Source organism: Papilio polytes, unplaced genomic scaffold (genome assembly GCF_000836215.1).
Source record: "Papilio polytes unplaced genomic scaffold, Ppol_1.0 DF823991.1, whole genome shotgun sequence".
Lineage (NCBI taxonomy): Eukaryota > Metazoa > Arthropoda > Insecta > Lepidoptera > Papilionidae > Papilio > Papilio polytes.
The window spans coordinates 1,820,802-1,835,842 of NW_013525213.1; the positions used below are offsets into that span (position 1 = coordinate 1,820,802).

The 15,041-nt window shown below is 34.7% G+C and overlaps 1 protein-coding gene across 1 annotated transcript; it reads right to left on the reverse strand.

Moving 5' to 3' along the window:
• Positions 1–2,605: 2,605 nt before the first annotated feature.
• LOC106101409 (acid trehalase-like protein 1) lies at positions 2,606–14,515 on the reverse strand. The gene is made up of 14 exons (XM_013280640.1): positions 14,038–14,515; positions 13,200–13,531; positions 12,626–12,928; positions 12,454–12,554; positions 12,000–12,135; positions 8,458–8,605; positions 7,980–8,127; positions 7,648–7,738; positions 7,253–7,340; positions 6,650–6,847; positions 5,965–6,133; positions 5,095–5,266; positions 4,541–4,681; positions 2,606–3,885 (listed from the first exon to the last, which is right to left on the reverse strand). The coding sequence occupies exons 1-14, from the start codon at positions 14,211–14,213 to the stop codon at positions 3,776–3,778; spliced, it is 2,313 nt and encodes a 770-aa protein (XP_013136094.1). The 5' UTR covers positions 14,214–14,515; the 3' UTR covers positions 2,606–3,775.
• Positions 14,516–15,041: the final 526 nt, after the last annotated feature.

Sequence of the window (15,041 nt, forward strand, 5' to 3'; positions counted from 1 at the left end):
CGAAGAGATAATAATATACCTCAAAGTAAAAATCTATAAGTGATAGTTGAGTGTTGAGAAACGATATTAAGCTTGTATATTGTAATTTAAGAGTTCCCAATTATAATAAAATATATGTTATTCATTGTTACAAGCTAAATGTAGCACCATCATTTTAAAAAAAAATCTGTTATATTGTTACTATAAAAATTAAAAATATTATTTACATGTAAATGTAAAAAGTCATTGCTCGAATAAAAAAAAATGTTTTAAAAGTACAAAAAACTATTGGTAATTTGAAACTTTTTATCTAAAAGAATAACAGAAAATAGCTTCTTATTTAAACCATTTACGACGCTTGAGTCGATTTGTTTTGTCTTCAAAAAGTGACATCTATCGGTTTATTATAACAATTAAGCTTTTACATTTTGATAGAATCTCGTATTTTGTATTAAAAATGATCGAATGCATATTACCTTAATGTTGTTGCCTTATGTGCAGTATATTCGTATTTTATCATGAAATCTAAAATCAATTTTTCTATGTGAATTTTTAAAGAGATGTCTATTTATTAAATTTAAAATGGAAGTACTTACGGCGTTTCATTTAGAGTAACCAAAACCCATTGTTATTTTTTCAGCCAATCCATCAGATCCCTCTAGTATAAGAGCTATATTTGACTGTAGACGCAACTAGATTTATCGTTTTTTTTTTAAGGAGTTTTAATTGAGTTAAATAGCCCATAATACTTAAGATTAGAATGTAGATGAATAAAATTTTTATCGAGTAGAGTATGTAATAAAGTAACAAAATAAAAAATACCTTTATCTATACAATAAAGATAAATCAATACAGTTTTCAGAAACAGGTTGTTATTTTTTTTGTTAGGCTGTCCGAAAATTTGCGATTGTTCCTGGTAACCTACAAAACGGTTGAAGTTAATTTTAACAGATCTTTGGGAAATGTGTACATATGTGCTGGAATAACATAGGCTACTTTTTTAAATCTGCGGTGAAGTCGCGGCCAACCACTAGTTAAACATAATTTTAATTATCAATATTTTTATCGCGGTTATGAGATAACGGAATGTCAGTTGCGTTGTTTTTATCAATGAACTTTGACTGCATTTTACGTGGGACGTTTTGATATTGTTTGCTTGGAGCCATTGATGTTTGAGCAGTCTCGTATATGAATTAAAAAATGCTACGAACGTTTTTTAAATACAATTCATTGTTGCACTTAGAAAAATAAATAAATAAATATTAAGAAGTAAAAGGTAAGCGTGGTATGGATATGTTATGCGACGAGACGATGGGGACATAAACCAGAAAGTGTTAAGAATGAATGTGGATGGCTACAAAGCAAGAGGAAGATCGAAGAAAGTGTAGATAGATTGCGTTAAAGAGGATATGCTTAAGAAAGGAGTGGATTCAGATATGACGGCTGATAGAGATGTATGGAAGAGCAGCACATACTGTGCCGACCCTCCGTAAGGGATACGGGCAAGATGATGTTGCACATAGATGCTATCAATAAAAATAGACGTTATACTTAGTAAAATTACATTATTTTATTGCTTTCAGTTTCTACTGAACTATCTAGAAAGTTTGATATTATCTGGTTTGTATTAAACTGGAAAAATGACGTATTTCAATTGTTTTTCCTTGTGACAAAACATTTCAACTTTTCTCATTTTAGTAACTAGTTTCTTTCAACTTAAAATGAGAAAAGTGACTTTACTTATAGTTAAAATATGTAGGTCAAAGTTCATGTTCAATCGTATCGTTAACATATTAAAAAATCTATTCAAATAGTGAATTACTGACGTGAACGAAAATAAATAAAAATAAAACAAATCATATATTATATTAAAGTCAGTATTATCCTTATTTGGTTTTCGAAATTCAAATAAAATTGAATTCAAAAGACGTCATACGCAGGTCAAGGTCCAAGCAAGCAGTTATTCTATTTCTTAGTTTTGTAACATCTAAGAGACAATTCTAAAAAATGTATATTGCAAAACTCAAATAAACATGTTTTCGATGTGTCAATAACTTATTGCTGAAATGACCTCATTGTTTAATCGCAGTATCCTTTCAACATATGACTATTACATATTACCTACATTGATTTGTGTCGGTATTGTTTTATTTCTAGAAACTTCAATAGCAACGGCTATCAATGCCCTCCGCGTCCAACATAATAACAGCCTTAGGATGCTGCTGGGGCTCCCCCGATACTGCAGTGTGTCAGAGATGACGGCTTTAACGCCATACTGCGCAAATGGACGGCTTCTCTTTTACGTAGGGTTCGGTAGAGTACCAACAGCATCCTAAGAGAGCTAAGTGACAAGCCCGATTGCCCGATCATGGGCCATTGGCTGCGGTTTCAATAAGATCTAGTGTGAGATGTATATTTTTTGTCAATTGTAATTATGTGTAATTTATACATTATTTAAATAAGTAGATATTTTACTATAATTTGGAGGAATGTTTATTACTAACAAGTCTCCTAACGAATCTCGCTGAATTTGGGCACATGTACAAAAATCTGAAATAACACATAAGCTACCTAACACATTTTTCTTTAATTCCACGGTGACGGTGTCGCAGGGGAAAGGAATTATTCCTAATATTCGGAAATTCTAACTGCAATTGTAAGAAATAAAATAATACTGTTAAGTATGTTTATTTAAAATTTGAACGTGATACATTCTTCGTATGAGTTATAACAATTTATTAAGTAATATTTCTGTTTCTATTGCAATAAATAAAAGCGATGATTCACTATGTACATTCATGTCAATGCACTTGTTCAGTTAAATAGTCAGCCAAATTTTTTCCACGTGTCCAAATTAGTTCAGATAGATTAAATATTACAGACTGAAGTTATACCATCAAATATATAGTGCTACAAATATATTTACCCGGTAGGACTTGGCGATTATATCGCAATTAAATCTGCCAAAAAAGCCTACACTTTACCATTTTTTTAATATCATAAGGTGGAAAACGGCGGCCGCTTGAATCCGCCAAGATGGCGAATTAACCGCTGCCCAGACATCCGCAAGGGTAGGCCCTTAATCGACAGAGGAGGAGATGCACTAAAAGAGGATATTTCTCCTTGTGCATCTCCTCCACTGTCTAATCTACTACCTCTGCCCATCCAATCTTTAAAAGAAAAGAATAGAAAGGGACTAAAATTAACCCTCGGGCACGCTAAGGCCAGTAGCGTTTTCTATCAGGCGCCCTGAACGACCAAACCGCGCCCTATCTTAACGCCGGCACTGTTTTATTACATATGCGGGCACTCCCATCAGGTGACATCATCTTCACTTTTGCCTACCGGGTCAGATAAATAAGTCGCACTATATCGATGTCAATAACAAGAAATTCTATACCCCGTAGCATCAGCAGTTTCAGGTTTCAACATCAGGCATACTTGGATATAATTAGAACAATATTTTTAAGATCAGCTAATTATAATTTCTAAAGGGTCAAATCAACTTGAATAACAAATTCGAAAACACTTACGTAATTGTGACATTAATTACATTGGCGTCCGTAAATAGAAAATAAGTTTACTGGTTTTAGACGTATTTTTTTATCATGAAGGTAAATAATTCTTAAAATTAAAACAAATAGTTTTACATTAATAATACAAAAGATAAATGACTAGGCTCGCGTAGAAATTGTTAAAATAAAATGTAACTTAATTTGATACTGATGTCCAATGAAGTTAAAACAATAGGTACAAATATTTCTCTAACAAAATTGTTAATTTAATCTTTGGTACATTAATTTTTGATAGGTCTAAGATAACTCTGTCCGATGACGTCAGCAGGTACTTTGCAGTCCTTCCACTGGTTAGAACGTATTGTAAATGGTCCATCTCCTGATAATGTCACTAAAACAAAGATATTTATGAAGAATTTAATCTCATAAAAATTACATATGAAATTGGAAAAACATTACATAGCGGGATTCGAACCCAGGACCTGCAGTTTACTAGAAACCCCTGAACTACCCAAGCTTCTTGTAAAAAAACTAATTTAAACAAAATCATTGACATTAAAAAGAGATAGCAATATTTTAAATACAGCTAGAGCGTTCGCACACTTGAACAAACTATCGCAAAACTGTTTAGTCTCGCCATGATTCCTATGAGCTTATATGGAGGTGACTACTCGATTTTTAGTTGTGCAACTAAACAGTTGAATTGGCTGCGAAACAATCGACAATCACAACAGTTGTGCGATAGTTCAGTCAATGGTGTGCTCTAAATATATATGTCGGCTTGAGCTAGCACGATATCAGAATTACTACTCGAGACCAAATGTGGGCGGCCATGGGTAAAGTCGGATTCAAGGAATACATTCACAATACTCCTCAGTCAGGATATCATCAATCTACCAAGCTCATAAAACGGTCTCGCAACGATCCCTATTTTCAGCACAATCTAAGTTCTCACGAAAGTCGCTTTGCGGCGCTCTTGTTTTAATTATGACTTCAATTCAAATTGATTTCTCCTTCTCATTGCGACATATATATAAAAACAATACCTGTCAATCCTGGCACCAGTGTGACATTGTACTTCCCGTTATTGATGATTAAAGGCCAGTTGTCGTCGACGCTGGTCACCGTCAGACTGATGTCATCTACGTCTATGTCCAGAGTCAAATTCGCTCCCAGATATTTTATACCTAGATAATAAATTTATAAAACTGGTCATGGACGTTGCCAGACAAAAATCAAGATTAAGTTAATTAAGCTATTAAAATAGTCTTTGAGAAGTTTTAATATTTACTTACATCTAACTTTTACTTTTGAACATGTCACTGTGGCATTAAAAAAAAAACAAAATAAGTAGCCCATATTTTTTCAGACTATCTAGAGTTAAGTTCCACCCTGAAAGTGGGATACTTTAACAAACAACCTCCCATCGAAACTTTTATTATAAGATATATTGTCCTTATTGGGGGCAACTGGATCCCTTTTCTCTCCTGATGTCCACGAAACTGGGTTTGAATTCAAATTGATAATTAGTATGATAAACGGTAAAAATTTAAAATGGATATACTAAAAAAAATCTAGATCATTGTTTTTTTTCAATCACCTCTTATCTTCAACTTGTTGGTCTGCGGCGGCAACTGAGGACGGTTGATCTCCAACCTGTCGAGGTACACTCCGAGACCAGCGTAACCAAACATCAACATTTGGAGGAACCCGCCCATCCCGGTGTGGAAGTTCACAGCACCTACATCAGGACGACGCAGCTCGCTCCACACCTACCATATTAAACTTTGTCAAATTGAAAGCAATTGAATTAGAAAAGAACCTAGAATGTCATTAATTTTGTATAATGTGAAATCTCACTAATGTTATAAATGCAAAATAGATAGATGGATGTTTGTAGCTTATACAAACATCGAGATACAATTATCGAGACATACAATAGCGATGCATCTCGATTAACTCATACAAACATCCATCCATCCAAAACTCTCATCTATACTATTATAATACAGCATATTTTCACGTCACGCTTTAGGTTATATCTTTTCACGCCATTAAACCTATGGGGTATATATTTTGGATAAAAACCCTAATGTGGGAGAGAGACTATAAGTTGCTGCCAACATCAAGAAAGTAAGATTGCCAAGGTTTGTCGTGTCATGTCATTTTGACAATTTGACAAATGTAAACAATAAAATAAAATTTGCACAATTTCACGCGGATGAAGCCGCACGGGAACAGCTAGTTTATAATATTAATAAAGGTACTTCAAAAGACAAGCCTTAAATGCATGATATGTTCGTTTAAAATACCATAAATTGAACATAGATTAAGGAAAAATAAAATCTTTTTCCAAATAGTCTATTGCGTAAGGAAGAAAAGACTGTATAAATGCATATCATGCATTTAAGAGTTAAGTTCAATAAACAAATAATCTCATTTAATTGCCGTATTTATTTTTAAAAGTTACCTTAAAAGGTTCCCTAACGTAGGCGTTATAACTCTTGTTAAACATCTTGTGGGCGCGCAGAGTGTCTCCCAGCCGCAGATGTCCCACTGCGTGCATACTCCAAGTCATCGCTGGTCCGTTACTGCGAGTTACAGACTCGTAGTACGAAAGATCGTTCACTCTTGTAGATCTAGACGGAAAACACAATAAACAGTAAAGTAACAGTAAAACACAATCTTACTAATCTTAATTATAAATGTAAAAGTTTGGATGGATGGATGGATGTTTGTTAGAGCTTGTAGCTTAAACGGTTGAACGGATTGCGATGAAATTTTATATAGATGTAGAGGATAGTCTGGAAGAACACATAGGCCACTCACTTTTGTTTTTTAATACCACGCGGACGGAGTCGCGGGCGAAAGCTAGTTACTATTATAATTGTAAATTGTTTATGGTAAGTAACTAAGATTCCCCGCCTGGGGGGCGTTTCAAGTCTCTAATGTGAAATACATCACTTTCAAATTTGCAAGGATCATTTCCAAATTTTACCGCAATATGCCAAGGCTTTCTCTGTAGGATCGTGAAAAAATTCTTTCAGCATTACAAAGGTAATTTATCAGTGAGTGACATAGTCTATATTTTGAATATTTTTTTAAATTCTTATGGGCGAAGTCGAGAGCAACAGCTAGTTAAAATATAAACGTACTCATTCATAGTATACTGTAGCGGGAACCCGAGTAATACAACATCAGCCTGCTTGATGTCCTCCCCGCGTGGATAGCCATTGTACTGCGGGTGGTAGTCGAGGTCAGCGTCGTACGGCAGCGCGAGACTCCACGCGATATCCGCGTAGTGCTCCGGCTCGTGGGACATGTAATAATCCTTGCAAAGGCATGCTACATATCTAAAATTATAAAACGTTTGTGACAAAAAAAAGATACAAAAAAAATAGCTTTAAAAAATGTATAGAAAAGTTGACACTCTATTTGAGACATTTTTCACTCGTCAATAACGCCATCTATTGATAGATCTTCAAAGCCATTAATTTATTTAAATTAATTGCCAATAGATGTCACTAATCAATAAATTTAAAAATTATGGACTTATTACCTTAGACTTTAGATTCTATTTTCATTTAATTGTTACTTTTTTATGAAACCTGCATGCGTTTGAAGTCGTGTACATAACCGCTGAGTGAAATAAGGGTCTTATGTATATTATGTAAACATTAAATAACAGTTATCAGAGGTAATATTTCCAAAGAAAGGTAATTCCAGGTCTGATGAGTCGATGCAATTGCATTACTTACTGAGCTAAATACAGCGAATATCCGGCGACAACATTAGTGAAGGCTGAATTGGTCACATTACTGTGGTCTTCATCAGGACCCATGACATCTGAAATATGAAAATATGAAATATAAACAATGAAAACACTAATTAAAATATAAACCTACTATATCTTACTAAAATAAATGCGATTATTTTGTTTGTTAGAAATTGTAGCTTAAACTGCTGAACGGATCTCAATAAAATTTGGAATCGATGTAGAACAAAGTCTGGATAAAGACATAGGCCTTTCGCTTTTCTTTTTTTTCATTTCCACGCGGACTGAGTCGCGGTCGAAATCTAGTTACTACTAAAGAATTATAAAAGCGATGTTATAAGAGACAATTAGTACGAGGGTAAAATATATTAAACTCACTTTCGATGTCGTAGAAGCCAGTGGTATAATTGATGACAGCACGCGATGCCCAGAAGTCAGCTATGTTCGTTACTAGAGAACAGCCACCTTGCTGGAAAGAGAAAACATCACATTTTCAAATAACACGTATAAATTAGGCTTCGCAAAACAATAGATGAAGAAATCAATATTTAGCTCATTAAATAAGTAAGTTCCGTTATTATTTCTTCTAGAAAAACTGATTGATAAAGCGTCAATAAAAATAACAAGAGTAGTAAGAGATCTCAGACATATGTTACTCTATTCGCGGGTCGAATTCTTCTAATTTCTGTTACATACATGTGTAATATTACCTCTAACCATTCTTCATCTCTAGTGGTGGCGAGGTACTGTCGGGCAGCGAAGGAGATACAACCAGACACGTGCTGCTCGAACTCTGCCACCTCCGGACAACAGGGCTGTGTCACCTCTGTGCCCGTGTACGCGCTCTCCCATGGAAATCTACAAATAAATATTAGCAAGAAATTATATTTTAAACTAAAATATAACTAACAGCGCCATCTGTGATCGAACAGACAAAATACCATAAAAGGTTGGTGCAAAAAATGTAAACATGTTTATAAAATTACATTAAACTTTTTTATTTAGATAAATTAAACGTATTCAGAACTATTTACTTGTAGTAATAGACTAGAATATTTATTAAATGGCGTAAAAAAAGGTTTATATAAGTAACGACGGTCACTGACATTAAAATTTTGTTTCGTTACTTGTTGAAACATTTAAAAGAAATAGACCGTTTCATTAGTTATTACTTAGATTTTTAGATACCTATATCCTTTATGTCCCGTGCTTCTCGCGATGTGTGCAGCGACATACGCTGTCTCAAGTCTATACTGAAGCAGTGCGTGCGCGTATTGAGGGTATAGTAGCAGGATGCCGGGGTACATCCACATCTCTGTGTCCCAAAAGTTATGACCTGAAAACACATGTTCTATGAAAAAACAGTGATGAAATTAACACTTTTTATTTAATATTAATAGAGGATTGTTAAAAACACACAGATTTTCATCAATATTGAAAGAAATACAAAAGTAATGTAAAGTTTTTGGTTAGCGTCATTTTGCTGCCGCTTGGTAATAGATGGCGCTGTGACATATGTAATACACGATGTTAAATATATTGTCTCGCTATACAAGTATATATTGACTTTCTCAACATCGGTTTTGTTAATTCTCTTCTTGTTTTTTAATCTGATTTGTTTGGTGTTGTCTTGCTTTATTTATCGCACTGTTAACCGGTTGTTACTTGTGCTTGTTGTTTCGACTTCGATGACGAAAACGTTTTGTTTGTTTAATAGTTAATGCCTTTTCCTTATGTTGATATGCTGGCATTCAACTTAAGAAACGTTAGCTGTCTGACTTTATCTGTCGAAAGTCTCGTTCGGCGATCATTAATTATCAATCCTGCCTTATTAAAAATGCGTTCGCATGGTACTGATGACGCCATGATTTTGCCATATGTTCGCAGCAACTTAGTCAAGTTTGGATAAGTAAACATATGTTTTCGCCACCACTCCAAAGGGCAGTTAAATTTACCATCTCTAGAAAAGGCTGGTAAGATGTCATCATTAATATGTGTCCAGTTCTTTAATAGCCTTGGATAATGGAGTACCTACACTGAACTTTTGTCCTACCATATTTTGGAGAATTACCATGGTGAAAATTTATCAGCTAACACGGGTTGAGGCGGCAGATCTTCACTATCGTTATCATTACTGGCGATAAGATCGGTCGGAAGATCTTGGACTTTTTCCGAGCAGTTCTCGCGTAATTTTCATCTTTAAATACTGCTAATTTATAGCGTGGATCTAAAACTGTACACACCGAAAATGTCCCGCTTTTTTCAATATTTTCAAACCTTGTTACAAGTCCCGATCGTAAACAGATTATGCAGGACCGTGCAGGTTCTGAAAACTTCAGCTCATAGTTTGAATGGTTTCATCAAAAATTTTGCACAATTCTCCAATAAATTGCCATTCCTCTTCAGAAATAGCAGGTAAGTCTTTTTTTAAGACAGGAACTGTTGATTTTACATACTGTTCTAATTCCACAAAACGTTGCAACATGTGGAATGTGGAATTCCATCGTGTAGGCACTTCTTGCACTAATCGCTTTGGAATACAATTAGGAACGTCATTACATTGTGTTTTTAATAGTTTTAGTAACGCTGGATTGCTCGTTTTGAAAAAACGAACAGTTTTTTCAACTTTTTCTAAAGATGTATCAAATTGTCGTAAAGCAGCTTGGACTATAAGGTTTAAGGTGTGACCATAACATCGATAGTGTCTCCAACCTATGTCGGAAACAGCTTCTAAAATGTTTGCTGAATTGTCAGTTACAATAAAATTTATTTTATCTTTTATACACCATTCTTCGGTTAATTTAATTAAAACATGTTGAATGTTTTCTGATGTGTGTGAACATTCAATATGAAAACAATCCAATAACACTGTCTTTAATTTAAGGTATTCCGTTAAATAATGTCCGGTTATTGCCATATAAGACTCATTTATCCTAGATGTCCACAAATCCGCTGTTTGGCAAATCTTTTCTATGTTTGACGACATGAATTCCGTTTTCATTTTTTCTTTTGCTGTTGTAGAGATTGGGTATCAAATTGTGTGATATGGCTTTACGGCAGTTGATAACCCGGAATCCATCTCGTAATTTTAAAAAAGCTTTTTCCTCAACAAGCGAAAACGGCTGATAACTAGACACAAACAAATCTAAAAGATCGCTGTCAATTTTTCTTTTGACCTCACTAGAAATTTTCGTACTTGATCCATACAATTTCATTGTGGTCTGCTGTTTAACAGTGATGTAGACGATGACGGAGCGACCGGTGTAGAGGATGTACATGGACCATTTTGGCTGTGGGCCATTGTAGGTGTGGTAGTAATATGTTATTATCACAGGAACACAGATTAGCTGGGACTCTGTAGTCCTGACCGTAAGGTCAACAAATTGTTGCTGTACAGTTACGACTCGGATGTATGCATCCAAGTGCCTCTTTAGATGCGCTTTTAATTTCCCCGTTGATTCCTAGTAGTTCCAGATCACAAACCCGACATCTTTTTTATCAGAATCGTTTTTGTTTTTTGAAAGTGGTCCCCAAAGATACTAACCTTTATTCATAAAATTTTTAAATAGAAGACTTAGAAAACTTAATACCTATACATAAAAAAAAATTTTATCTTTTAATTTGACAAAAAGTAAAAAAAAAAAAACAAAAAAGCCTTTTATTTCATGCAATTTAAAGTTAACAAAATTAAAAAAAAAACTCTTTATTGGACAAAATAAAACATTTTCACAAAATTCATTGTGGGTCTGCCTCCTAAACTAATTTTTTTTTATTTTATTGGACAAAAACATAAATTAAAAAAAATAAAGAAGTGTTGTATGCGGTACAGAAACCCACAGAATTTATGTGTAACCACTGGTCGCTTAGTTTATAACATATAAAAAATAATAAAGAAACTTAGACAAACAATTATGCAACTGTTTTTCAGGAGACAGGACTTTCTCTTATACGTTATCAAATTGTATTAACAGTTAGTTGCTACATTTAAAGAGATATTTAATATTATATGTTAAAATATAAGTTGGTGTGTGTTTTTGCAAGTGCGCGTGTGTATCAATGCGAATACATGCGTGAGTACGTATTGAAAACAAAGTTGAAACAATTTTGATAAATAATCAAATGTATCCTAAATACTATATTTTATTATTTATGAATTAGCTATGTTAATTATATCCAAGTTGTTATTTAAATATTTTCTATTTGCATGGACCCTCAGATGAAGGCCTCCTCCAAAGATTTCCATTTATCTCTGTCTTTGGCGACATAAATCCAGCGCACTGGATGTGTCACTAATGTCTTTTTTAATTAATTGGTTGTTTTTGTTGTTGTAGAAATTAAAACATTTATTTTTTTTCTTTTAAAATGTCACTTTTAGAAAAGCAGTGCTACGGCCGACCTTCGATCTTTTCTCATACAAACGACTTTTTTTAACATGTACACAATGCGTTAAAATTTCCATTAGCAACATGGATTTAGGTATTGTTAATGTAGATATTAATAGTGATCGAGTATTCAGTACATGGGAAATATTTGGATATAGAAATACACTAATTTCGAACCAGCCAGTAAGCTATTTTTAGATATTGTATCAAAAATCAGCTTATGTATCTACGAGTAGTATTTGGTTTGGACCACTGGACACAAGTTAGGTATAGAAATGGAAAGAAACGATTGTCTTTTGTATCTGTTAGCTGTTAGTGTTTGTATCGTTATTATTATTGAAAGCATACCTTCATAATCATCAAATGTTCCGCCTCTCGCGAGTCCTGTAGGACTGAGACCAAAGTAACGGTCCAACGGATGATGTGACTCTTCAGCGGGCAGGGAGCTCAGGAAATAGTACCAGATTCCATTGACTATTTTAGCCTAGAAAATTACATTGTCTAAATCATCGTCTTTCTACTTATCCTACTCCCGTAAGGTCGGCGCAAAAGGTTTTTGTTCTCCATATAACTCTATCATACGTCATCTCAGTCAGTGCCTTTTTGATCATGACACCTTTTACGCAATCCATCCCTTTCAGGTCTACCTCTACCCTTTCACACTCATAACTAACGTTCTCCTTATATATTATATTGTCTAAATGTAAAATGAAAAAGTAAACATTTCTCATTCTTGCAAAATTATAGTTCAAAACCTCATAACTTCAAATACAACTAAAATTTGATATTGATCCATACATACTAATTTTAAATTGCCCTCAACATGCACTCCAGCTTGTCTATATAATCGCTGCCACTGCTCAACGTGCTTGTCAAACAGCTCCTCGCCATCTATCTGTAATACTACGCAAATAACAATTATGTAGTAAATACGTGAATACCAACATTTTAAAATTAACAAAAACTATATTTACCTTTTATAAGTTCATCTCTCGCTACGGTTTTATTTTTGTCCGCTGTCATAGCGAATGTAAACACTCGGGTCCCGTGTTGTGGGACCACTAAATGGTCCGGCACAGAGGTCCAATATGCGCACACATCAACTGGTAGAGGCTGGTACGTCGGATCTTCGGAGACCTTCGTCTGACCACAGACGCTCCACACAGTACGGCCGTCTATAATCTCTGGTATCGGTCCTTCGAACGCTATATCGACACTGGCCGGTCCTGGCATCAGTTTTAAAGCTATCCATATCTCAGGGTGAATGAAATTTGGATCTAAAAATTAAAGAACGATTAGAATGAAGCTGCAATTTAATACAAATTGTTGTAAAACAGATTCATTATTTCGCAAGATAAAACTTTTCATTAGAAGAGAATGAAGCGCCTTTTGCAACGAAATAGCCATAACGCAATAACACATAATTGCATCAAGTCTTTATTGTGTTTTACACAATGTAAAATGAACTAGAAAATATGAAACAAATTGCGTAAATATATGACATGATTCTATAAAAGCGACTATTGCTTTACTAATCAATATCCTTACCCGGACGATGTTTGGAAGCGACTTGTATCTGATTAATGATTGCTCTCGTATAAAATCTGTGTGCATAGATCCTCTGCGTGACAACCGATCTCTCTCTGTCCACAGTAACAGTAAACACTCCATGCTTTGTATCCAGACTGTACATGGGACTGTAGGGATTCCGTGTCAGGGTTGAATTCAATCTGATGTTCGCCCAGGAAGGAATCCTAGCGCGATGACTCTCCCCTTTGAAGCCGTTGTACAAGCCATTCATGTAAACCGTATCGCTGAAGATATTAGTCGCCAGGTGACCATTCCCGATAGATGGCATGAACCGATCGTCTGATGGTAGACTGAAAACAATTGTTTACATCATTCTTGATAAAAAAAATCAAAACACCTTGAATAATTTCTTGAGTAATTTAGGTATTCAAATTCAACAGGCGTGTTATAAATTTTATCTCGGTCGGTGTTGTCTTTTGTCATCAAGAATGTCCTCTATTTTGAAACTTTTTGTCGAATTTTCACCCAAATTTTAGGTAGTATTAGTAGAAAACTGAACACTGGCATTACAGTTTTAAAATAAAATCGTTAAAAACATTTGCTATGAACAGTTATTTTTTTTACAAACAGTAACTTGATAAGAACCGTTGATTGGCGGTGAATCAGAAGCAAAAATTAGCTACATTCATTGATAATAATTAAAAAACAATGTCGTTCTACGAACTAATTGACTCAGTTTTCATTCTTTTTAAATAAATTTAAATAAATTGTACATTGTTAATTCAAATTTCAGACCCTACAAATAGGACCTAAAACCTCATTCCCTATAGGGCTTGTTAGTATGCAATCAACACACCTGTAAGTGGAGAATACGTAGGGATCATCACTGACGTCATCCGTTTCCGTAGAAAGGTTCTCCACAACCGCGAGGCTGGCGCCCTTCGTCGCCAAAAGGACTACCACCAGCGCGGCCGCTGCCAGCACTCCCAGCATCACGGCAGCTTGCTTGTTTCGCGCCAAAAAGTGCCACATCCATGCGAATACTACAACACTTGCAACCAAAAAGTTCCAACACTGGCCAGCAGACAAACAAAATGAAAATTCAAATTTCGAACGCAATTATTTCAGAAATGCGAGGATGTCGGATCGGACTGGTCGTGTACCGTGCATCTCCTGCTACAACCCGGCGTATATTACGCGACCCGAGGTGACACACTTTATTGTTCTATTAGTTATCTCTAGGGTCATCACTACGCTTACATTTTGCAATCATAAAAACATAATTTTTGTCACAAATGTAAGTAATAAAGATAACTTGGCAAAAAAAAATTATGCTAATCCGCATTAGTTTGTTGCGATTTTTAATTGGTCAAAGACTAGTTTAGTCCTTATAGGACAGGTGTAAGAAAGACGGTGGCAGCCCTAATGAACGCACATGCAACGACTAATTCAATTGTCACTTCCTAGTTTTATTAACTCTTTGGTCTTTTAATAGTTGATACTCGTAGAAGACCTTTCTAGCATAAAAGATCAAGTGAAACAATTAAATTTTGGACCAGTAGTTCATTGACCTATAAAACAAAAATAATTTAACTTTTGCTTCATTCATCTTTGAGTGACCATTTCTGGGAAGATCCAAAAACATTACCTTGAAAATACTAGCGGAAAACTTTCTGTTGACAGCATGAAATAAAACATTTTTTGTCAGATAAAAACCATTACTTAGATCCTTTCTAAGTGCCAAAAGGTAATTAAACAGCCAAAATTTTAAAAAATGATTTATAAAAATATGTTTATATCGGTTGATGATCTAGTTTGTCGGTGTCCGGTGCGCGAGCGACGGACCATGACGTTCCGGTC

What these genes read in the sequence shown, in the direction of transcription:
- LOC106101409 (XM_013280640.1), bottom strand. Translation starts at nt 14,213, where the DNA reads ATGTGGCACTTTTTGGCGCGAAACAAGCAAGCTGCCGTGATGCTGGGA. An exon ending in ACGGGACATAAAGGATATAG is followed by an intron (nt 8,128 to 8,457) that starts GTATCTAAAAAT and finishes ATTTATTTGTAG; the next exon opens with ATTTCCATGGGAGAGCGCGT. An exon ending in ACGTTAGGGAACCTTTTAAG is followed by an intron (nt 5,267 to 5,964) that starts GTAACTTTTAAA and finishes TTAATATGGTAG; the next exon opens with GTGTGGAGCGAGCTGCGTCG.